This window comes from Rhynchophorus ferrugineus, unplaced genomic scaffold, assembly GCF_030347505.1.
Source record: "Rhynchophorus ferrugineus isolate W39M unplaced genomic scaffold, kcgeb_rfMv2 rfM9, whole genome shotgun sequence".
In the NCBI taxonomy this organism is placed as follows: domain Eukaryota; kingdom Metazoa; phylum Arthropoda; class Insecta; order Coleoptera; family Curculionidae; genus Rhynchophorus; species Rhynchophorus ferrugineus.
This window is the reverse complement of record NW_027472588.1, coordinates 34,623,531-34,648,401: the sequence shown is the minus strand read 5'-3', so window position 1 is coordinate 34,648,401 and position 24,871 is coordinate 34,623,531. Positions and strand designations below refer to the sequence as shown.

General features: G+C 31.1%; 5 protein-coding genes across 5 annotated transcripts; 2 read left to right on the top strand and 3 right to left on the bottom strand.

The window, feature by feature from the left end:
* Positions 1-584: 584 nt before the first annotated feature.
* Positions 585-2,019, top strand: mRF1 (mitochondrial translation release factor 1). Its single transcript, XM_076415352.1, has 3 exons — positions 585-1,484; positions 1,533-1,791; positions 1,853-2,019. Exons 1-3 carry the CDS (start codon positions 679-681, stop codon positions 2,003-2,005), a joined length of 1,218 nt encoding a protein of 405 aa, XP_076271467.1. The 5' UTR covers positions 585-678; the 3' UTR covers positions 2,006-2,019.
* Positions 2,020-2,321: 302 nt separating this feature from the next.
* Positions 2,322-3,645, top strand: brn (brainiac). Its single transcript, XM_076415271.1, has 2 exons — positions 2,322-3,170; positions 3,226-3,645. Exons 1-2 carry the CDS (start codon positions 2,389-2,391, stop codon positions 3,542-3,544), a joined length of 1,101 nt encoding a protein of 366 aa, XP_076271386.1. The 5' UTR covers positions 2,322-2,388; the 3' UTR covers positions 3,545-3,645.
* LOC143203132 (microtubule nucleation factor SSNA1) lies at positions 3,628-4,409 on the bottom strand. Its single transcript, XM_076415272.1, has 3 exons — positions 4,250-4,409; positions 3,975-4,174; positions 3,628-3,926 (listed from the first exon to the last, which is right to left on the bottom strand). The coding sequence occupies exons 1-3, from the start codon at positions 4,299-4,301 to the stop codon at positions 3,810-3,812; spliced, it is 369 nt and encodes a 122-aa protein (XP_076271387.1). The 5' UTR covers positions 4,302-4,409; the 3' UTR covers positions 3,628-3,809.
* Positions 4,410-4,662: 253 nt separating this feature from the next.
* Positions 4,663-8,380, bottom strand: LOC143203129 (uncharacterized). Its single transcript, XM_076415270.1, has 4 exons — positions 8,225-8,380; positions 6,076-6,320; positions 5,811-6,020; positions 4,663-5,390 (listed from the first exon to the last, which is right to left on the bottom strand). Exons 1-4 carry the CDS (start codon positions 8,269-8,271, stop codon positions 4,756-4,758), a joined length of 1,137 nt encoding a protein of 378 aa, XP_076271385.1. The 5' UTR covers positions 8,272-8,380; the 3' UTR covers positions 4,663-4,755.
* Positions 8,381-10,920: 2,540 nt separating this feature from the next.
* LOC143202801 (ankyrin repeat domain-containing protein 16) lies at positions 10,921-17,204 on the bottom strand. The gene is made up of 4 exons (XM_076414608.1): positions 17,061-17,204; positions 15,386-15,630; positions 15,121-15,330; positions 10,921-11,729 (listed from the first exon to the last, which is right to left on the bottom strand). The coding sequence occupies exons 1-4, from the start codon at positions 17,105-17,107 to the stop codon at positions 11,077-11,079; spliced, it is 1,155 nt and encodes a 384-aa protein (XP_076270723.1). The 5' UTR covers positions 17,108-17,204; the 3' UTR covers positions 10,921-11,076.
* Between the last annotated feature and the right edge of the window lie 7,667 nt (positions 17,205-24,871).

Below are 24,871 nucleotides of genomic sequence, written 5' to 3'. Positions count from 1 at the left end.
TTAAATATTTTTAAATCCGTTTATATGCAATACCCAATAACGAGCTCAAATATTAATGAAATTGAGATTAATTCTTAGTGTTATAGGGAAATACGTAAGCGTTTTAACTAAACAACAATAAAGTAATTTGATTTCAATCTCACAGAGACGAATTTCGTTTGCGGAACGATTATCAGTCATTAATAATTACAGTGCTAAAGGTCATACATGTATTGGTGATATAATTTTGAATAAAAGAAAACCTATAGACTCTTGACCATAGCTAAATTTTACATTATCCTTTATGCACTTTGTTACTAACATAGATCTTATTGAATTAATTGTGATATCTATTACCCCATGTATAGTAAATACATTGAGCTATTCCTTTGTTATACCATTGATGCATCTATATATTGTACAAGTTTAACATTTGTCATATATTTATATATTAAATATCAAAAACGGTATATCCCTATCTTTTTTAAGTACAGATAAACAAAATATTGAGAATCTTCTGTTTTGTGTACAGATATAATGAAATTTCGGTCTTCCGTCAACTTAATATAGTGAACATAGAAAATATAGAGAATTTTATGTTTTGCGAAGAAGAAGAAGCATGTTATAGCCAAGAAATATATTCATATTTCATAACAATAGAATTATCTGTGTTCATTAGCTTTTGTATAATGAAATTAAATGGTAGATATGTATTTAATACGAAAGATTTCTAATAGTTGTAATACAAAGATTCCTCTATCATTGGAAAAGATAATTAACTTTAGAACTGCTACACGTTTCAGGTTAAATTTCTCTCAAGCTCCAAATTGTGTTACAACTTTGATTGTTAATAATGTTAATTTGGATAGATATTTATTACAGCTTAACGATGAATACAATAGTCTATTAAAAAATGAAAATTATGTTTCCAATAGAAGATACATAGAATTGAAACCTATAATAGATTTATTGGAAGAAAAGAAATCTATTTTAGATAATATTAATAGTTTAAAGGAACTTTTACAATCTGATGATAAAGATGTATCTGATTTAGCTAAAGAAGAAAAACATGAATTTGAAATTAGATTAAATGAATTAGATGAATATTTGATTGAAGCTTTGTATCCTAATGAAAAACAAGATTTCTGTGATTCTATGGTGTTAGAGGTACAAGCGGGTGTAGGTGGTCAAGAAGCAATGCTTTTTGCTCAAGAATTGTTTAATATGTATTGTAATTTTATTGCAAATAAAGGCTGGGAATATGAATTTGTTGAGTATTTAACAACAGAAATAGGTGGTCTTAGACGTGCTTCTATTCTTGTGACTGGCACAGAAGTCTTTAAATACTTCAAACATGAAGCTGGTGTTCATAGGGTACAGCGTACTCCAATTACTGAAAAAAGTGGTAGAATACATACAAGCACTGTTTCAGTAATAGCACTACCTCAGCCTACTGAAATAGAAATACATATAGAACCAAAGGATTTGAAAATTGAAACAAAGAGGTAATTTATACTAATTTGTTATTATAATTATGAGTAATTGCTATATAGATCAACAGGTGCTGGTGGGCAACATGTTAATACCACTGACAGTGCTGTAAGGATTGTACATATACCAACTGGGATATCAGTAGAGTGTCAAATAGATCGATCTCAAATAAAAAATCGTAAATTAGCTTTATCAAGATTAAGAGCAATCTTATATCAAAGAAAACTGGATGAACAGTTGGCAGAAACAGCTGCAAAACGAAAGAGCCAAGTTAAATCCAGGGACCGTAATGAAAAAATAAGAACATACAACTATAATCAGGTAAAATGCTTCTATAGATTTAGTTATGATCAGCATATTATTCCTATCAATATGTTTTTAGGATAGAATTACAGATCATAGATTAAATGGTGTTCATTTACATAATTTACCACAATTCCTAGAAGGTGGTGATCAGCTTGAAAATTTGATACAAAGCATACACAAACAATCAAAAATAAATGATTTACTACAACTTGTAGAGAATATTAAATAAAAGTTTACAATCAACATTGTATTTTGTAGTTCACATGCCAAAATATTTAAATATGGTTAGATGTATTAAATTGTACTATTATGAATTAGTAAAAAATATATCAGTTATACTAATTGAAGGTTTACTTATTGTATACTTAAGTAAAAATAAATCGGATATTAAATGTTATCACAAAATATTGAGAATACGTTTTGCGATGTTATTTTGTTTTTATATATGATATCCAGAACTGCTATACCAATATTTTAATGATTTGCTTTTTCATATATAAATTTAAGCTATTTAAAAGCCAACTTCATAGCTATGTGACATTTAATATATACATTATGTTTAAAATAGTTGAATCTAAATTTATTAATTAAGTACATAAAGTATGTAGTGTCATGTATCAATTACATTGGTTTCGGATTAAATATATACGGTTTTATATCTTCATAGTGATATGTTTTACATTACTTTATGTATGTGGTGTATTTCATCATATTTTTGAAATTAATTTTGATACTGATTTTCGATACCCATATAATGGTAACGCAGAAGAATTTATTGTGGCAATAAAACATAATAAAACACCTGATATTCCACCTATTAATGCGTATAACTTTTACTACTATAAAACCTGTGATAGAAAATGTAAAGATATTACAGACTTAAGACTGATATATATTGTTAAGTCTAAACCAGAAAATTTTGAAAGAAGGATAGCAATAAGAAGTTCTTGGGGATTTCAAAGAAGGTTTTCAGATGTTGGAATCAGGACAATATTTTTGATTGGAATGTTTAGTGATATCCAAATTCAAAAGTCCCTTAATGATGAATCTAAACAATTTGGTGATATTGTTCAAGCAAACTATACTGACTCATACTTCAATAATACATATAAAACGATGTCAGGTATTTATTGGGTCATGAAATACTGTCCAAATGCTAAATTTTACATGTTTGTTGATGATGATTACTATGTGTCAACAAAAAATGTGTTAAGATTTATAAAATTTCCAACACATTATCCTGACTATTTAAAAGAGCCTTTATCAAATATTAGGTCACTTATTAATAGAAGGAAAACCTTAGAAGTGTTAGACTTTGAATTAGATAATACAGTTAGACTCTATGCTGGTTATGGATTTAATTCCTCACCTCTGAGACATTATTTTAGTAAATGGTAAGTGGATTATTTTCATTTATTGATTTTATTTATATTAAGTTTAATTTTATAGGTACATTTCATTAAATGAATACCCATATCACAAATGGCCCCCTTATATAACTGGTGGTGCAATGATTCTATCGAATGCAGCACTGAAAGATTTATTTTACCAGAGCTTATATACTCAACATTTTAAGTTTGATGATATATATATCAGCATAGTAGCCTACAAGGCTAAGTTGGAAGCTTTCCATTCAGAATATTTTTATGCGTATAAAAGACCTTATTATCGCTTAAATTATCAATATACCATTGCATCTCATGGATTTGATGATCCACAAGAACTTGTAAGGGTCTGGAGTGAACAGAAGAGTTTGGGGAATGCATAAAATTAATGACTTTTGTAAACTTTACTCGAATAACATATTTATTTTGTGTGTGGGATGGTGTGTAAAAAATTAAATGTAATAAATAATATTTTAAAAAACAACTTTTTATTTTTGAACTGACAGATATGGCTATTTTACAAAAATAAATATTATTTATTAAGTAATAATCTAATTGATAATAAATTGTATAATATAAAATCTCTTAAAATTATTATGCAAATAGTAACATTTAAGAACACAATAAATAAATACAAAGAAATATAATCTAATATCCATTGTCCTTAACATACTGGACAAATACCAAAGTATCATCATTTGTTGTACATAATTTACTTGCTTCATGTTGAGCCACCTGTAACAAAGCCTGACTGCTCTCTAATATCTAAAACAACATTAATATACTCCAAATCTTCATTATATATTAATTTACCTTCTTAAAACCAGATTCAGTTTCATTGATAGTTCTATCATAGTTCTCACATACTGTTCGATGGTGTTGTAAGGTATTATGTAAATTGGCTAGTTTTTCTTGTAAGGCACGGATGTTCTTTTCTAACACCATTTTTTCGGCTTCTTCTCTACGTATTATTTCCACTAGTTCGGTTCTTTTTACTTTTAATTGTTCCAGGCCTGCTCAAAGTAAGGTTAAAATAAACAAGAAACAGAACAAGTAATGCTCTATTATTATTTCTAGAATCAACTTACATTTTACTAATTCTTGATTATATGTTTGTAAAGCAGCCCCGTGCTCCGACATTACTCATTCGTTCGAATACATAAAAAATCGCTTTTTTTTCTGAATTCAAATCGACACCTTAAAAATATATTTTGACGTTCGACATAACCCTGTTTTCCAATATTTTTTAAATCTTTACAACTTTTATCAATGTTTACCTAATTATTTGAATTTTATTATATTTGAGCACCATAAAATAAAACTATATATATTTATTATTATTTTTAATTATGTTTCCTTACAAATTATATTTTTAAAAATGCAATTTTCTGATCTAGTCTGATTTTAGTCTAGTCTTTTTATTCCAAGTTATTCTTTCGATCAGTATCAGTATATTGCAGTTAATATTTGAAATTAAAACACATGACATTTTTATGTCAAAATTTATTTGTCATGTAATATTTAAAAAATAATATATTAAAACAATAATAAGTCCAGACTTTTTGGTAAAAATAATATATAAGATTTAAAAGTATTATATTCTCGGCGATAAAACATGTAATATAGGTGGTGAGAAAAACATCCCTGGCGAAGTATTTATTCTGGTGTTAAGTAAGTCGTTATTGTAACAGTCAGCCAAGGTATACGCTACCTGACAAGGTGAAAAATCTGGAGGGAAAAAGACTTGTCGAGGAAAAGATATAGTGAGTGGTGTTACTGGAGTAATGGGTGGAGGAAGTGGCATTTCCATAGGGCTCACGTTTGAGGATTTTCTGGTGTTAAAGGCATGATTAGGAAAAGTGATGTACGCCAAAGGAGTATTAATATATTCTGTTGGTGTAACGGCTATGAATGGCGACTGACTAGAAGGAAGATTTGGATGCGTAATTACTGGTGGTGGCGGTTCCGGATCTTTTCCTTGAATCGTATTTGTAATTGGCTGTATAGGCATACGTGTTGTAACAGGCTTTGTAATAGGCTGTACAAGCGATTCGCTCACCATGATATTTTGGTTAGGATTGATACATTTGATTTTCTGTCGTATTACAGCTATATCAACAGCAGTATGACCCAAAAAGTTCTTTGTTTCGGTTTCCGCTTTGTTTTGTAGCAGAAATTTTATAGCCGCTGTGTTGTCAATGGCTTGGGCAAACATTAAAGGTGTGATTCCTAAAATTAAAGTAAATGGGTCAAGATATGAATACATTTATATCTGCATATTTAATCTAAAAATGTTTATTATTTCTATTATTGTAGAGCAGTAACTAGACATAATAGGTATTGTTTGGTATTATGCAATGTCTATTACTATGTTTAAATAAATAATATAAAAGATATCGTTTTTTTTTCTTAGAATATATTATTTAGTATATTCGCATTTTTTAAACCCATATGGACGACATGCATAGAAAAAACATGACATGTTTGTCAAAAATATAGGGTTGGTTGCTATGACAACAAACCTTGTCAATGTCAAACGTAACAATAGTGTTCACTTCAGAAACAAAATAATAGATGGCTTAAGTCGTATCCGGACATAATTACGTATGCGCTTTTTATGACGTTTACAATAATTAAAAATGTATATACCTGTTATTTTTGTAGCTAGGTCAATTTGGAAGTGTTGACTAACTAAAAATCTAAGGATATCCTGATGGCGAAACAATATAGCAAGAGAAATTGTCGAAAATAGTTTTTCCAGGTTCCTCCTCGATATCCCACCCATCAAGAGATGGTTCAGAATTAACTTGACAAGTTCTAACTTGCCACTAACCACTGCTAAATGAAATATATTCATACCTATGGATACAAAAGGTATTTACTAATAGAATGGATTAAATAAAAATACCCTCACCGTATCTATTGACTTTAGTAGCATTTGCGTGATGCTCTAGTAGGATTTTAGTGGTGGATATATAACCATTTCTACACGCCATCATTAAGGGCGTCCAGCCCATGTAATTTTCAGAATCAATCATGGGGAATTCTTTTCCAAGGTATTGCAGGATTGTTTCCTCATTTCCTTTAGAGACCAGGTAATGTAGCTTCGTGTTCTTGTCATTGTCTAATATTTTAGGATGTTGTTGCTGAATCTTTGGCCTACAGAATTGTTAAATATTAACTTATGTATTTATTTTGTTTTAAATTATTAGTCTAAAATAATTCAAAGTTCATGCCTTTAATTAGACAATATTTTACTTCTCTATTTATTCTAGTTAAAAAGAGACACAATGCTGTCTGATTAGTTTGAACGCGTAACCAATTGATCTTGTCAAAGTAGTCCGGTTGTCAGACGTATACGAAATTCTTGAAAGCAATAGTGATAAGAGGTTATTAATCTAACCTATAAACTATTGTGGCTGCTTAATTAAATGTAGTTTTTAGATGTACTATAATGTTAAAATAAATTATATTTGATAAAATTTTTGTTCATTAATTTTATTTAGATTATAATTTTTTCGTATGCCAAAGCCATACTGAACTAAAACTCAGAGTTGGTGCGGCAATATTGCGACGTTTTGATGTCACAAATTTAGATGATGTATGTACAAAACAACTTGGAATAAACTATAGAAAAATAGAGATTTAACTTTATAGGCAATTTTGGAGAAATGTTTGTTGATGTTTTCGTATTATTTATGGTTTATTGATAAATTTATATTTTATACTTTATGGCAAACTTTATCAAAGAACCAATCAAAATTTCTTTAGAGCAAAATGTTATAGGTGCCTATAAAGAAATTTTAAATTGGTCAATCAAATTACTTGAACGGGCAATTATAACACCGTCTAGATATTGGACGTAGCTTAGATTAAACGATTATATTGTTCAAATAAACAAATTAACAAAAATTAATACATAAACTTAATATAAATTTAGTGAACAACAGAACAGACGTTTCACACTTTTTCTGTAGTTGTCAAATTCCCATAGAAGTCTTCGGTAAAATGTCCGACATTCTACTGAGGGGCACACAGATCGAAGCCAGAGTGAGTTTTATACCCATGAAAAGAAAATGACGTTTAGTCAAATTATATTAATCAATTGTTAAATTACCGCAATTGATAACGCCATTAACATGAACCTCTAAGACATTATATTCTGAACAAGAACATAATTACAATATTACAACAGTGTAAGCCAAATAACCTCATTTCGTGTAAATATAATTGAAGAATCTCGTCATATCTACCTACTTCATCCAGTATATGATTACAAATACTAATAAAAGTTTGATTTCTCATATTTTACGTATTCAACGCCATCTCTGGCATAAGTATGACACGAAACTAAAGTACGTAGGGGAATTTGGCTACAATTAATAGTAAATAATAAAAAAAGCAACAGCTCGTAGATGATGACACCACAAAAATTAGTTCTAAGGCTGGGCAAGCTAGTTTAAAATAAAAATAGTTAATATAAAAATATTTTAAAATATTTTAAATACATGGGAAATAATATATTATAGTTTGCATTTTAATGAAAGCGAAGCATGTATTTTGCCCAGTTCTGATTCTAAGCTGTCGATATGGGACAAAGATATGAAGAAGTCGAGAAGAAATCTGAAAAAATTTAGAATGAATGGTGTCATGAAAACATGACAATAAGTTTTCGATTAAATTAAAAGCTTTTGTTTAAAAACCTATTCATGTGATAAGTTACATTAAGAATAATAAATATTAATTAATTAACATAACAATAATTCAAAGGCGATAACGAGAGTGATGTCATTGAGGAAGTTATGTTTTTATGTGAGAAATCTTGAAAATATGGAAAATTGATAGTCTAATTTAGTTAGTCATACACTGTTAATATGAAAAAAATTTGCTTAAAACATGTGGAATTAGTAATAATATTACCAGGAAATACCTCTAGAAAAGATAAAGACAGACACAGAACAAAATTCAAGGAATGTTGTTAAAGGAACCTGGTTATTTTTATCTAACATTGTTAACATATTACAAGTACATGATCTAGAAAGAAGTATAATACATTTTCCTACCTATAATCGATAGTAGGACTGCCTTTTCCAGATTCATCGTCACTCATTGTTAGTTCTTATTGCGATTTAAGACTCTAGCTCATATCTACGTTTCTCGACATTACTTCGCGGTTTGAGAATTTCAGATCGATAGCATATTTTTTGTGTTGTTTTTCTGGTATATTATTGATTCTTTCGGCTGGCCATCGCGTCTTGTATATTCAACAATATACAATGAAAATTAATTTTGATTAAAATATTATAATTATTTTATTATTGAGTTATATATAAAATAATTTTGATTTCAATGATCTTACATGATCCCTAATCAAAGCTTATTTCCCTCAGTGATGATGTATTATAAACATTATTCATCTGTAGGTAAATTATTAGGTCTTAAGGTAAGTTTCCACGTTGTGACGAAAGAAGATACTAAAATTGTTTGCTGCAAAGTACGTATATGGTAAGATTGTATTTTTTAACAACATAATTTTGAAAACAGTGATTTTGTATTAGCATTGATATATATTTTTTCATTCTTTTCAGTTTTTCGCCATATTTTGCTTAAACATCATTGATTGTTTGTGTAACTAGCAACTTTCAGGACTTTAAGATGGATGAAATCTGTTGAAAGTATACGAAGACGCATTGAATGTTCAGGGCAGAATGAATTTTCTGGAAATCAACCTATGGAAAGCTATTCTTGCGCAGAAATGGAAAATGGATTACTAACCTTGAATGCCTCTGGGACATTCGTTCAAGATGTAATTCGGAAACCGTTTGATGAAATGAAATGGACAAGAGTAGTACCCAGTAATACTATTTCCTTTGTTTAGCCTATTTGGCCACAAACGATTCTAATTTTTTCGAATTTCTATTCCTTCATTAGAGATTTTTCTTAAAATAAGAATATTTGTTATTGATTTATTATATTATTTGAGATAAACGATTTATTTGATATAAGAAATCAACTAAGTACAACAATCCGCCATGACTAATTGAACTCCAGTCAAAGCGAATTATACAAATTACTTTGTTTTTTAATTGCTTTTATCTGCACGCGTAAATTTTTTCGTGGTTTCTAAAGATCAGTGATTAGTTTTCGAGTTTCCAAAGAGAAACTAGCTATGTAACAATTGTTTGTCAAAGTTAAATAGAGGTAAGTTGCCAAGAGTTAATTTGTTGGTGCCAAAGTAATTTCTAGCTTTAAATAAAGACTTTTACTCAACTGCATCAAAATGCACTTTTTGTTTTTCAATGTTTTGTATTATTTGAAATATTTTGATTCTTGACATCAAACGTTAAACAATAAAAGTGTGACTCTTTAAAATATCACTCATAAATCTCCTTATTTACATTATATGTGTGTTAGTTTGTAATTTCTAAATTAATTAATTCTCTAAACATAAAAGAAATGAACCCGCGATGGGTATCTATTTACCTTAAAAGTTTAGGAACCTTTGGATTATAGCAGAAGTATCGATAATTTCTTTTTTTGTAATATTGACAATGGATATGGTATGTATTAAAATATATTTATTGAAAGTTTTGGAGACTTCGTGTGAAATGTCGTGTTTCCGGACACTGCCCCAGGAAAATCAACCATCAAGGATTGGTATGCTAACTTTAGACGTGGTGAAATGAGCACCAAGGACGGTGAACGCAGTGGGTGCCCAAAAGAGTTGCTACCGACGAAAACATTTAAAAAATCCACAGAATGATTTGGAATGGCCATAAATTGAAATTGAATGAGAATGAAATAGCAGACATTCTAAAAATATTAACTGAACGTGTAGATCATATCATTCGCGAATATTTGGGTATGAGAAAGCACTGTGTAAAGTGGGTGCCGCGTGATCTCACTTTTGACCAAAAACAACGACGAGTTGATGATTCGGAGCAGTGTTTGAAGATGATCAAGCGTAATAAACCAAAGTTTTTACGTCGATATGTAACAATGGATGAAACATGGCTCCATCGTTTCACTCCGAAGTCCAATTCACAGCCATCCGAGCGGACCGCACACGATGAACCTGCTCCAAAGCGTGGGAAAATGCAACAGTCGGTTGGCAAGGTTATGACGTCTATATTTTGGAATGCGTATGGAATAATTTTCATTAACTACCTTGAAAAAGGAAGTACAACAACGACTATTACATAGCGTTATTGGACCGTTTGAAGGACGAAATCGCCGAAAAACAGCCGCATTTGAAGAAAAAGAAAGTGCTGCTTCACCAAGACAAATCAATTGCAAGACAATGCACCGTGTTAAAAATCCATGAAATGGACTTCAGATTGTTTCCTCATCCACCTTATTCTCTATATCTGCCCCCAGCGACTATTTCCTGTTCTTAGATCTCAAAAGAATACTCGCTGGGAAGAAATTTTCGTCGAATGAAGAGGTGATCGACGAAACTGGGGCCTATTTTGAAGAAAAGGACAAATCGTACTACAAAAATCACCCTTGATGGGAATTATGTTGAATAAAATAAACTAATTTTACCAAAAAAGTGTTTTACTACGGTAGGCCGGGGACTTTTCAATTGATCTCTTAAAATAAATCATATTGGTAACATTATCTTATTCACACGAGAATTTTGTTATATATCAAAACTAAGATAAACTAAAACTGAAAGCAACAAGTGCGCGGCAACATTGCGACGTCATAAATTCAATTGACGCGAGTTCCCTGTTTCATTGGATAGACTAAATACGAATTTATTATGTCAGAGTTTATTGTCATGGAATATTGCGAAGAAATAATTGATAAAAACATAAAATAATAAGTCATTAGGTAAGGCTAATTGTTAAAACCAACACACAAGTAATAAAAATAACATATCAGTGACATCTCTAAAATTTACATAAAAAAATCATTGCATTCTCGGCGATAGAACGTTCAACATCGGCGGCGAGAAGAACATCCCCGGCGAGGAATTGATTCTGGCGTTCAGCAGGTCGCTGTTGTAGCAATCGACCATGTTATAAGCCACCTGACAGGGCGAGAACTCCGGTGGGAAGAAGACTTGACGGGGAAACGTTAAGGTCAACGGGGTTATTGGGGTAACGGGCGGAGGGGGCGGCATATCCATCGGACTTATGTTTGAGGATTTCCTGGCGTTGAACGGGACGTTGGGAGGGGCCATGTACGCCACCGGGGTATTGAACAGTTCCGTGGGGGTGACGACGATGAAGGGCATTTGGTTGGGGGTGAGGTTCGGCGGCAGGATGGTGGGGGGCGCCGGTAGCGGAGGGGGCGGCACCTGTCGCACGTTCTTCCCCTGCAGCATATCTTTCAGGTTCTGGTTCTGTTTCTCGGTCTGTTCCTGTTGCTTCTGAGCCGGTTGCTCGGCCGTCGCCGTCTTCTGTTCGGGATTGATGAATTTGATTTGTTGTCGTATCACGGCAATATCGACGGCGGTATGGCCCAGGAAGTTCTTCATTTTTATATCCGCCTTGTTCTGGAGCAAGAATGATATAGCGGCGGAGTTATCGATCGCCTGGGCGAACATCAAAGGTGTGATTCCTAAAAAATAAATAAAGCAGTTTAAAAACGTGTTAATATTTTTTTTAATAATGAGAAACAGTTTTATAGCCTGTCCAAAATTCCAATTCGTGTTAAAGTCAGACCGTAACGGGTAAATTGAAAAGTCCCCGGCCTATATAGTAAAACAATTTTTGTTTGCAAAATTAGTTTTTTTTATTCAACATAATTCCCTTCAAGAGTGATACACTAATTATAGCTATTTTCTTCAAAATAGGCCTCAGTTTCGGCGATCACCTCCTCATTCGAAGAAAATTTCTTCCCAGCAAGGATTCTTTTGAGATCTCAGAGCAGGAAATAATAATCAGCAGCAGCAGTCACTGGGGACCAGATCGGGAGAATACGATAGATGAGGAAGCTATTCGAAGCCCAAATCATGGATTTTTGCCACCGTTTTCACTGACATGTGACACGGTCCATTGTCTTGGTCAAGCAGCACATTTTTTTCTTCAAATGCGGCCGTTTTTCGGCGATTTCGTCCTTTAAACGGTCCAATAACGCTATGTAATAGTCGGTGTTGATGATCCTTCCTTTTTCAAGGTAGTCAATGAAAATTATTCCATGCGCATTCTAAAATACAGACGCTATAACTTTTCCAGCCGACTGTTGCGTTTTTCCACGCTTTGGAGCGGATTCATCGTGTGCAGTCCACTCGGATGACTGTCGATTGGACTTCAGAGTGAAATGATGGAGCCATGTTTCTTCCATTATCACATATCGACTCAAAAACCTGGGTTTATTAATCATCTTCAAAAACTGCTCGGAATCATCAACTCGTCGTTGTTTTTGGTCAAAAGTGAGCTCGCGCGGCACCCACTTTGCACAGAGATTTCTCATTATTCACCCAAATATTCGTGAATGATATGATGTACACTTTCAGTCTATATCTTTAGAGTGTCTGATACTTCATTCAAATTCAATTTACGGTCATTCAAAATCATTTTGTAGAGTTTTTAAATGTTTTCGTCGGTCACAACCTCTTTTGGGCATCCACTGCGTTCACCGTCTTCGGTAGTTATTTCACCACGTCTAAACTTAGCATGCCAATCCTTGATGGTTTATTTTCCTGGAGCAGTGTCCGGAATCTCGGCATCAAGCCAAGTTTTTGCTTCAACTGTATTTTTTCCCTTCAAAATGCAATATTTTATCAACACGCGAAATTTCTTTTTATCCATTTTTTTTTTCACAATAATCAAAGTTGCTTAATTCATAATAATATAATTCACAAACAAATGATCCAACAGCTGTTACATTTATACACCCATCTTTTGGGGGTTAGGGCTAACTAAAAACATAGGGATTTAATTCTAGTAGTGCTATCTATTTGTCAGGCCGGGGCCTTTTCAATTGACATGCTATTATTCCTTTTCATTTTATTCTAGTCGTGTAACTGAATCAGTCTATAAGAAATCTTTTTGTTCCTTGAAAATCCTTATATCTAACAGAAGTAATTAGCGTTGGGAACTATCGACTGAAATTGACTATCGACTGTTTAGTAATTGACTACTTTTTACTATCGACTGTTTCATTCACTATTTTTGGTTTCACTGACTTTAATACTCTTTACTAGTGACTGTTTCAGTCGACTGCTTTCAGTTGCTATTTTCCGATATTCTGCAGATTTTGTTACTAAGATTATAGTTGTGAATGATAAATGGTAAAATAAGATTTTTATGGCAATAATAGGTAATTTTTTTTGTCAAGTTTTTTGATTGTCAAAACTTCTTTCCTAAAATCTTAAAGACAAAACTTAGATCCGAAATATTCCAGAAATTGAATCAATGCACAATGATTTGAAGAAGTTTTTATAGTTTTTATAGTAATAACATTAACCGCAAAAGGTGATAAACTATATTCAATACATATACTAACTATTTCTAATAAATACATTTTCTGATAGGAAAACTCTTTAATACTCAACAAATTATTTTCTTAGCTATTAAAAAATACAAGAAAATAATGATGACCGCGACACTTTTTAGTTTAGTCCGAGGAATCTTTTTTACAATCTATTTTTATTATTTTATAACTTTTCAGTAGAATGATACATTCAGCTAAAAGTTCTATGGTTTGAGAATATTTTGAAAGAGAATCCTCAGCATCTGTTAGCTGTAATCCTCGATTGGAAGAATCAGTATTTGGTATTACAAATAATGCTGAGGCTATACAAGAAATTATTACAAAAGAAATATATTCCATTGTAAGTTTAAAAAGTACAAATACAGTATTGCAACTCGAAATTCAAGGAACAAATACTGACGAAAATGTAATTCATCTGAAGACCTTTGGATAAAAAACTAGTTAGAATGAAAGAAATAATTATGCCAGGTGCTATAATAACTTTGCGACTAATTAACGAAAACGACTAACGAAATGCGACTTATTAACGTTTATTAGTGTTTAGAAACCGCAATAGATTTTTGGCATGCTCATATTACTGATATTACTTGATTTATATTAGTTACATTTAAAATATTCTGTTATACATACAACATATATCCCCACGGAATAAGTTTTTTCAAAATCTGGCCAAATTATTGATAATAATTATATTATATTTTTGAATAAAGATTAAAAAATATTTCCGTTCAATAATAAATAAAGCATTTATTTAATTTACAAAATTCTAGTAGTTATTGTGCATCTTTAGTTTTTAGGTTTTGTTGAAGTTCTATTGTTATACTATATTTATTATAGTATGTTATTTAAAAATAGCTATTTACATATTAAAATACGATAAAACTTTTGTGTAGTTACTATTCAATTCCTTTTTACACATCCATAGAACATTAAAAGTAATTCTACTTCCTTTAAAATGAAATTTATATATATATATATATATATATATATATATATATATATATATATATATATATATATCCGTCTCGCTATACTACCATTAGAAAAAATAAACACCTTTAAAATTAACTGCTCCAAGCAATTAGCTCCGTCCTTTTCTCTCTCACAATTTATACAGGAAAGAATTGCTACATCTTCGTCTGACATCACGAATGGATAAATATAATCGAACCGTGAATTTGGCTGAAAATAGTAATTACTATTTTCAGTCGCTTGTTTCTTTACTATCGACTGTTTCGACTGTTTTACGATTTTCCATTGTGTCGATTGTTTTCAGTCGATAGTTCCCAACGCTAGAAATGATATATTTTTAATAAATAGTAAATTAACTAGAATATTTCAAAATGGTCAAAAGTAGTCATCATATCATTTATTATTCTCATGTTGACTTCAATCTTATGTTAATTTAAACATATTGGAAAATAACGCTTGGAAAATGTATAATAAAAAACTGTTATATATGCAACTATATTTTTAGAATGAAATTCTAGTTATTAAAAGGAGCTAAATATACCTGTTACTTTTGTAGCCAAGTCTATTTGGAAGTGGTTGCTAAATAAATATTCAAGTATTTCCTCATGATGGAATAAGATAGCTAGAGAAAGCGCCGAGAATTGTTTCTCCAGGTGCCTCCTCGAGATTCCGCCAATTAGAAGATGGTCCAGTATCAACTTGACCAGCTCTAAATTGCCGCTAACAACTGCTAAATGAAAAACGTTCATACCTGTTGACATAAAACAAAAATTACCAGGAGTTTAATTTGAATAATGTACTCTTACCGTATTTATTGATCTTAGTGGCATTTGCACGATGGTCCAGGAGAATTTTAACGGTGGAAGCGTAACCTTTTCTGCACGCCATCATCAAAGGAGTCCAGTTCATGTAATTCTCGGGATCGATCATGGGGGATTCATTTCCTATGTGTTGCAGGATGCTTTCATCGTCTCCTTTCGATGCTAGGTAATGTAGTTTTGTGTTTCTGTCATTGTCTAATATCTTGGGATGTCGAAAATAAGTTCTTGACCTAAATATATCAATATTTAAATCAAAACATGTTTTTTATTGCTTTAAAATATATAAGATGAATATCATTTTAGTTTATTATTATACCAAGTTTAGGTGATCTGACAATTTTTCCAACCAAACTAGAACAAAAAAGAGTTACTCTGCACCCGTTGAGAATCGAAGCCACGACCTCCACATGTGAGTATAAGGTTCTAATCGTTATACCAAACACATATTTGTTTTATTTGTTTCTACGACATCTAGTATGCTATGATTGGTGCTTAAAAAGCAAACTGATTGGTTTTTACAGTATATAACTTCGTCACGTTGGCTCAGTAATAACATTATAAACAAATATCTGATTATTTTAGATAAACATATGTGAAAACTTTGTGTGTGCCTTTGAAATTTGAGCGTCTCCCTCGATTTTCCTCTCTTCTTCCCAACAGATCCTGATTTGGTTCAAATGGGACCATCTCGGAAGTTTACTTTTTCGAATAAAAGAATTTTCAAAATCGGTCCATAATTGACGGAGAAATAGGCGAACATACATTAATATATATATATATATATATATATATATATATATATATATATATATATATATATATATATATATACCTCTTTTTTCGAAGTTGGTTAAAAATGAACTCATTTTTACTGTTATAAATCTAATAAAATATCTGTATTTCAAAATACAGTTTTGATATTCCATATTCCATATTTTAAAAAAATTGAAATCATACTTATGGTAGGATTAGCTGGAAAATAGCACTGTAAGACTGTAATAATTGTAGAATTATAAAAATAATTCATGTGAACACCAGAAATCTGCTAAAAATACAGGATAGGAAGCAGAACATTTGAAACATAGTCGATTGATAGAAAGTGATTTTCTGATTAAACTTTGTCCACAATGGGTGTAGTTTTCCAAACAAAGTTATAAAAGCTGTTGGAGGGAGATATTCTTCTGTAATAAGTAATAATTTATACTATTATAACCTTGTGTTTTCATTTCTTTCAGCGATAACAGCGATGAATATAATAATGAACTAAATCTTACAATATGCTTAAAAATATAATGTTGTTGAAACAAACATATTATTGGTAAAATTACCATAACATTATTTTACGTTTGTTAAGTGATAATAAACAAATATAAATATACATAAATTATAATTATGCGATTATTAATAATAGAAAATGAACTTGCTATTTATTTTTTAGTGGTTTTTCCTTTGTTCTCTGTTGTTTTTTCTTACAGTATATATTATAATTTTTAGTATCTCCCACGAAATATGGAAAATTTGCTCAGTCTAAATAGCGTATAATTTAAAATTTGTTATACACTGTATTCTAATGCATATATTATTATAATAATATATAAATTACGAGAAACTTCCAATTTGATTTAGCATTAGTAATAATTCTTAAAATGGGGTTTCCTACCTATATTCAATAATCGGACTGCCTTTCCCAGAATCACTGTCACTCATTTTTAATATATATATATATGTTATCGCGATTTAAAACCTTAGTTCATGTCCGCATCGAACGACACGATATCATATTCTGAGAATTCCAAATCTATGGTAGGTTTTTTAGGCATTTTTTCTCATGGTATCGATATACAGCCCAATAAACTTTCGATACTGTTAAACATAATATCAATTTTCAAATTTATATGTATTTTAAGTATGTTTTATTTTAATCTACAACAAAATTATTATACAAATTTATAAAAATAACAGTATACTATACTATGTATATTATGATGGATTGATTTCTGCTAGATACATTATGTTTATTTTCAACATTCTATATACGAATTTCCAATATTCCTTTTGCTAAGAGAGATGATATAGCCTTCTTTGAATCATCCGAAACATCTATTTCAAAACGCTTTGGTTTTTGTCACTTTTAACATTGAACACGTCAGATCGTGAACTATTTGTTATTGCAATGAAGTTTGTAAGTTTCCTTGTTACCAACGAGGGTTTATCTGGTCTGATCCATAGTCTAACGTGGCAACTACCGACTGGCAAGTGACGAACTTTGAAATAATTCCAGAAGACATCCGGTCTTAACCAGCCTGGTTACTGGCGTGACTGGGATCATTTTCCATGTCAGATTTGGTACCCTTGCCTAAGGACAATCACAAATGTTAAACAATCACAAATATAAATTTACGACCATGCCCCGGCAGGATTCCAACTCGCGACTATCGCAACAGTAGGAGGACCGTCTTGTCGCCTTTACCCCTTCACCAACCAATCCGGCTAATTTACAATTAATACACTACTAAAATATTTACAATTTCAATAGTGTGTTTTCTGGTATGTATTTGATTTAATGCTATAGTATTGTTAATTGAGTATGGAAATTTGTGAATCATTTAAAAAATTAATACATTCAAACATTCATAATTATTTATTTTCGGGGCCCAATGTACATGAGTAAGCTTTCTGAAGATAAATTCTCGTAAATCGGCTTTATAATATGTAATTTGAGGGTCGTCTTCCGCATCCGGCATATTCATCAGACGTGTTCGTAATTAACCATCATTTATTGCTCAGTCAATGCAGTAATATGCCTTAATTGATCAAGATGTACGTAAATTGTCAAAATATGAATTGGTTATTGGTGATTTGTTTGACCAAGTTTTGCGGAACTGTTTTGTGTGAAAGGTGTGAATTTTCCATATATATAACCTTAACATACTTACTAGAATATTTCCTATTTTCTTGTTAAATTGCTAGCTATCATTTTGGGATTTTTTCTGACTTCTAGGTACGAAAGAGAATAGCATCTTTACTGATTAAGAAGATTAATATTTTTCTATTTGGAATGGACTAGATTGTTGGATCCCACTATATCACTTATCCAAACTGCATTCTTGAGTTCTTCATTCTATTTTTTTTTATCTTCCACTTTCTTCTACATCATTTTTTAAAATTTATTGTTTATCGAAAATTTGTATTTCTTTGTGTTATACTTTATTTTGTGTTTTGTTTTGTTTGTTACTATTGTTCTGTTGCATTTGCATTAATTTGCAAGCAAGACGACTGCATGATAAATACATTAATTAGAAAAAAATTAAATTAGATTACCTAAGATATAGTTAAGAGTAAGCCTTATATACTCTACAAGTTCCTGTGGTGTGGTTCGCTTCAATTTTCTCATTTACTGTGCATTATCCATTACCTGTATGTCATGGTGCAGTCCTTCGTTGATTACATAATGACAAGCACTGGTAATTAATTGAAAAACTTGTTTTGGCAGTGTTAGATTGCTAGTCAGTTTGATGTTTTATTTACACACTACATTTAGCTCAATAATTTAGTGTTTTTGAGACCAAACAAGAGGAAACACCTTTGAAATTATTTTTATAATCGACTGAGTGAATTCAAATGATAAGTTGGTGATATCATGAGGTTTCTAATAGTAAGTCCATTAATTTATTTGCTTGATTTGATTCTTATGAGTGAATGTTTAAAGACATTCATCGTTCTCCAAACATTTTCGCGACTATATAATAGGTGTTGATCTAAAGCAGACGATGACAGACATAAAGTGTATATATAATATGATAAATTAATAAATAAATAAAATTAATAACACAAACAGAGGGTTAAAAGTATAAAGAGTGTATATACAATTTCAAAATGAGCACAAATACAGGACTATAAAGACAACCATAACGAAGTAGAGGTTCTATCTAGACAGCACACATCACCACCCATAGGGAACTGGTAATGGTTATTTGGTCAGTAACACTAAACTTAGCATAGGCTAGATTCTATGGAGAAAATCGATTTCTCGTAGAAATCCGAGAAGTCTGTCTCTATTTTCTCGTGTTAAGGCATTTCTGAAATTTTGCAGCTCTTACTTAGTTCTAATTTGGATGAGCCCTGACAGTCGTTCAATATGTGATGTGATATGTGACTGAAATAGGGATACGGTGACAAAAACTCACAGTGAGCAGGCGGGCTCGGAATCATCAAGTAATTGTACGAGAAACGACAGTAGCCCAATCTCAGTCTATTCAACGCTACGGCATAGTGATGAATTGAAGGAACGCGAAGAGAAGAGAAATAATCAGCTTTAACCTCAAGCCTGTTATGGTTAGCTTCCTGGGCCCAACGACGTTGTATCTTGTTATTTGTGAAACGAGAAACGAATGGGATAAGGTTGGTATGGTAAGAATGAAGAATTTCACAGAACTTGAATCGAATAAGGTAAGTTACTAAATGACTGTTTTGTTATTTAAAATATTTGGGAATCAAAAAAACAATGTTTAAAATAAAATATAATTAAATTTCATAAAAAATTATAAGTCAGAAACTTTCCATGCCCGTACAAAATACGAAATCGTACTGGGCAAGTCATGAACCCACTTTCCCGTCGGCTCTTTAAACAAAACACTCGCTCAAAGACATCAAGCCAGTAACATAAAAAAATAACACAAAGAGAGCACCATCGGATAAAGAAGATCGTTTATTTTATATGACCATACATTATTTTCAATAACAGCTTTTGCTTTATTTTGTTGTTGTGTTGATAAACTACTGATAAAATGTCTATATTACAATATATATATATATATATATATATATATATATATATATATATATATATATATATATATATATATATATATATATATATATATATTAGATATGTCGCTGACAAAACGCAGAGCGGATTCTGGAAGTGAAGAAGTATAAAATACCAAATATAAGACAATAGTAGAAAAAGTTCAACCCCGAAAAATATATATATTTAGTTTTTATAATTTTGAAAAAGACATTTGAGGAAAGAGAAGGGTACAGTAGAACAAAGAACAAAGGGGTGTAAGTAATAAAACTGTAGGAATAATTCAAGAAATATTAAAGCAAAAATAAAGGAAGACGAAAGTCACAGTAATTGGAAAGCTAGAAGTAATGAATATCCAAATTGAGGGAATAAAAATAGAATACGTAATCTGTTAAAGAGAGACCTCCCTCCTCAATGTATACTCTTAGGATGCAACTACTTTTTGACCGCATTGGGAACCGAACTTAATTTTCGTCTCTGTCTATCAGACTTATTAACCTACCAAACCTAGCTAAACTCTTAGATTACTTGAAATCCTTAATCTACAACCATGATATCTGATCATCAATATTGCTATCCAAATGTCTTTTATACCTTGTACAACTTTCTATATACATATATATATATATATATATATATATATATATATATATATATATATATATATATATATATAATTTATCGTGTTAGTGTTAAGTATTTTGAGAGTATTGAATGTATTAATCAGTTTAATACCCACTGCCTAAAACGTTTGTTATCAATTGAACTAATAGAGCGTAAATAACATTTAGATTTTTACACATCTGTTATTTATGTACCGTCTTTTCGAGTATTTCCACCATTATCTCCTTTTATTATAATATAGAGAACCCCAAAGGAAGTCTAAGATCAGGACTGCTTGTTTTCTATGGTCAAGCATGGAAGAAGTGCCGTTATAATTTCGGTGGCATTATCGTGTTATTCAATGAGTTTTCTCATTCACATCACCGGTCTGATTGCAAATGGATATTTTAACATCTTCAAATAGTGCTACAATTTAAGATGATAATGCTCCCATACACAGCCAAAAAGGTTCAGCCTTAGTTAGAGAAGCATCAGAATACCATCGATCATCTTCATTGGCCAGTAAAATCGCCAGATCTCAATATAATTGAATCGTTAGAGTTTTAGAGCCGGGAGTGAGTAGATTTCCATCTCCAACATCAACTGAATTTTAGGACAATGTTTCGCTGAAAATTATATAGATGTTTTACGAATTTATTCCGTGAAGAATTGCAACTGTTTGTTAAGGCAAAAAACAAAAGACAATAGGGCTCAACACTATATTAATAACTAAATATTGTGTATATCTAGGGAATTTATATTATTTTGTGCATCCGCAAAATTACTTTATTTGTTACATATTTAATTTTGTAAATAATATCGCATTTGCGTCATTTTCCAAAAATAATTGGTTGTTATCTGCGTTGACATTAAATCATATAACTAATTCTTGTTATAAATAAAATATTTATACAAATAAATAAAGGATATATACCAAAAGTTTGCAAAGTGGAGATCTCAATACTAAAAACTTTTTTTTTTGATATACCAACGAGGGTTGTTATTACAATGAAGTTTGTGATTTAATTTTTTTTTAAATATTTCCCTTTTACCAACGAGGGTTTATCTAGACTGGACCCAGACCTAGACTACTGTTTAACGTGGGCTTCGAACCACGGTTCTCGATATCAACCAGTCAGTGACCAACTTAGAGAAGACAGAGGAGTCAGTTAGTTCTTACCCAGCCTTGTTACTGGCGTGACTGAGATGGTTATTCCTTGTCGGATTTTCCACTGTTGTCTATAAAGGCAGTTACAATTACGATCACAAACATAAATTACATCTATACCCTAAAAGGATTCGAATCCGCGACTTGAGATAGTAGGAGGGCCGTCCTCTCGCCTTGACCACTGCATTAACCAAGTCGACAATATTAAAGACTGATATTGCATATATTTATCGGAGTCTATTTTTATCTATCTGCAACTAAAAATAAAAAATCGATTTAAAACATAGAAAAACATGGTTTTGTACTTTAGTCTTATTATTATCCTTTGTTCTTGAAGTAATAAAATTGCATCGCCATTAAAATGATTATGTAATATATATTAGTTGGCTTGCTCATACATCCAATAATTTTACATTAGGACAATTTATTGGACGTTAGTTTAACAAACGAAATAGTCGGATTATTAGGTTCACAAATAAGTATCTTCCGTTCACCAAAAGAAAATGCCCAGTTAAGTAATGTAAAATATCAGATTTAAGATATTATATCGGAAGAATGGAAATCTGTCAAAAGCATAATTAGGAGAGTAAACATAATTTACTGTAAACGTTTATCTTTTTTGATGCATTAATTGTTTTTAGAAGCATATAATGATGGTGATTTGAGTGGAATACGTTTCTGGAAGTGATTCCAAAAGCTGGAGCTCATAAGCACGTAAGTTAGCATGGAAGCACCGGCCCTAGATCTCCAATAACAGTTTCAGTTCGTTTTAGTAACTAGTAATACACTATACGTTGCTGATAATATACATTCCAATACTTAATAGTTTGGTTTGGATGTGAATGACTCTGCTGGACTAACCCATGACTTCGTGCACTTGGGGTTGTCTTGTTATTAACATGTTAATTCTTCTTTTTGTCTGGCGATCCATTAAACTAATTTTGGATGTTTTCAATTAGATGTAAACCTCTGGAAACAGCTGATTTATCAATTGTGAAGCTTTCTGAAAGTTCTTTAAGACTAAGGTGGCTTTTTGTGGTTACAGTTCTTTTTCTTTAAACTTTTACGTTGCTTTAGGTCCTTCCTATTCATTAACGTTAAAATAATCACTTTTAAATTTTGTAAACCAAAACCAAGTATTGGGAAATGACGGTTTCGGCAGTAGATTTATCCAAATCAAACAACAAAAGTGACTTTAGTGTTCTATGATTAGATTCTGTATATATTGATTAACTCTATAATACCTAATGGAAAACTGTTATTTTTAACACATTTAAATCAAACATTACGCAGAAACAGTCGTTAAAGACGTAAAAATGCGATCAAATTTTTGTGATTGTTGATTACAGTGTATTGTTTTTTTATAACGAACATATTTTATATCGATTGCACAATTATTTTTCTTTGGTTATGTAGTACTACAGCGATCATGCACTAGCCGCCACTGCTTCTCAGTTATTTTATATAACAATTTATATAACAATCAGTCATTTGCTTATAAACATATGCTTTAAATAGTTGACGAATTTGATCTTGCATTAGATTTGAAAATATTCGTGATAAATCATGATTGTTCAATATAACGACGAAAAATATAACCGTTTGATGGTACATGGTCCACCGCTAAACATAAACGAAAACAACTTTCTAGAAACACAATCGCGTCCATATAATTCAAAAGTTTTAATTAGCAACATTGCTGTAACATATGTAGCGAAGACTTATATTTAGACTCAAGGAAAATATGGCTTCGTTGCCGCTTATAGCAGAGTAATGTTCTAGAACATACTCGCAATTTATCGACGTAATCGCGAGCTATTGTAAACGTTTTAAATTAAATAACAACAAACGTGCTGTAGCAATCGTTTATTAAATCATGCGGTTTTTTAAGTAACTAATATAAATTTGAATGTTTTTTTTTTCAAGTGAATTGTTGAGATAATTTTGAAAAATCGTCGTATTATTTCAAATAATGGTCACTTAAAATTATACTGTTTTTAATTGCTTATCTCGCTACGGCTAGTTTAATGAAACCGTGCGATAAGGAATTTTTAGAACTGCGAAATATGAATCAGACGACAGCAGTATGACCAACACCGTCTTAACCTTAGTAATTGTAATGTAATGTTCATTGTTCTTTGCTTAGATGATCGGTATCAGGTTTCGATTCTTAGAAACGAAGACTTTATAGAAATCCATCAACCTTTGAAGTCTTCAAATGAGTCATAATTTTATCTAATGACAGTCCAATCTTTAACTTAATGTTGACAACATTATCTTTCTACTAAGTGTTATCAGATGTGTTAGAGATTTATTTTAGCATACTATTTTAGAAATCTCTACAACACATATGGTTCGAGGAAATTTCTAACCCCCAGAATCGGTTGTTAGAAAGCTTAGGATATCTGCAAATTTTCGAAAATGTCCTAAGGAAAATTTGATATTTTTTATGTAACTTTTCCTTTGGAGCACTTGCAGATATCCAGCAATAGAAACAATTGCCATAAATGGTAATATGTTTGGTATTTTTTCTTTGGCTAGATGTAATATCTTTACATGTCCAAGAGACGTTAGAATTTTATTATAGTTCATTTGTGAAGACGAGAGTATTCCAGATTTCTGTTTTTGATTCCCATTTATTATTTATTACATCTCAATTTTATTATTCTTTATTTATTGTTTTCTATTTATTTATTTATCCATCTATCGAATTTATTCTATTTCATTATTTATTCATATCTTTGTATCTCTCCCATAATTCTTAAATCACTGTAAATTGAAGATAATACCTTTATGATTGCAACTATCACTACATAGTATAAAACAAAGTCGCCTTTTCTGTCCCTATATCCCTATGTGCGCTTAAATCTTTAAAACTACGCAACGGATTTTG

Coding starts and splice junctions, on each gene's coding strand:
- mRF1 (XM_076415352.1), top strand. CDS start 679: ATGGTAGATATGTATTTAATACGAAAGATTTCTAATAGTTGTAATACA. Junction 1,485..1,532: donor TTGAAAATTGAAACAAAGAG/GTAATTTATACT, acceptor ATTGCTATATAG/ATCAACAGGTGCTGGTGGGC. Junction 1,792..1,852: donor GAACATACAACTATAATCAG/GTAAAATGCTTC, acceptor ATATGTTTTTAG/GATAGAATTACAGATCATAG.
- LOC143203129 (XM_076415270.1), bottom strand. CDS start 8,271: ATGAGTGACGATGAATCTGGAAAAGGCAGTCCTACTATCGATTATAG. Junction 6,321..8,224: donor AGTCCTACTATCGATTATAG/GTAGGAAAATGT, acceptor ACAATTCTGTAG/GCCAAAGATTCAGCAACAAC. Junction 5,391..5,810: donor CCTAGCTACAAAAATAACAG/GTATATACATTT, acceptor CTTTAATTTTAG/GAATCACACCTTTAATGTTT.
- brn (XM_076415271.1), top strand. CDS start 2,389: ATGTATCAATTACATTGGTTTCGGATTAAATATATACGGTTTTATATC. Junction 3,171..3,225: donor AGACATTATTTTAGTAAATG/GTAAGTGGATTA, acceptor TTAATTTTATAG/GTACATTTCATTAAATGAAT.
- LOC143203132 (XM_076415272.1), bottom strand. CDS start 4,301: ATGTCGGAGCACGGGGCTGCTTTACAAACATATAATCAAGAATTAGTA. Junction 4,175..4,249: donor TAATCAAGAATTAGTAAAAT/GTAAGTTGATTC, acceptor TACTTTGAGCAG/GCCTGGAACAATTAAAAGTA. Junction 3,927..3,974: donor CTGAATCTGGTTTTAAGAAG/GTAAATTAATAT, acceptor ATGTTGTTTTAG/ATATTAGAGAGCAGTCAGGC.
- LOC143202801 (XM_076414608.1), bottom strand. CDS start 17,107: ATGAGTGACAGTGATTCTGGGAAAGGCAGTCCGATTATTGAATATAG. Junction 15,631..17,060: donor AGTCCGATTATTGAATATAG/GTAGGAAACCCC, acceptor TGATATATTTAG/GTCAAGAACTTATTTTCGAC. Junction 15,331..15,385: donor CACTAAGATCAATAAATACG/GTAAGAGTACAT, acceptor TTATGTCAACAG/GTATGAACGTTTTTCATTTA.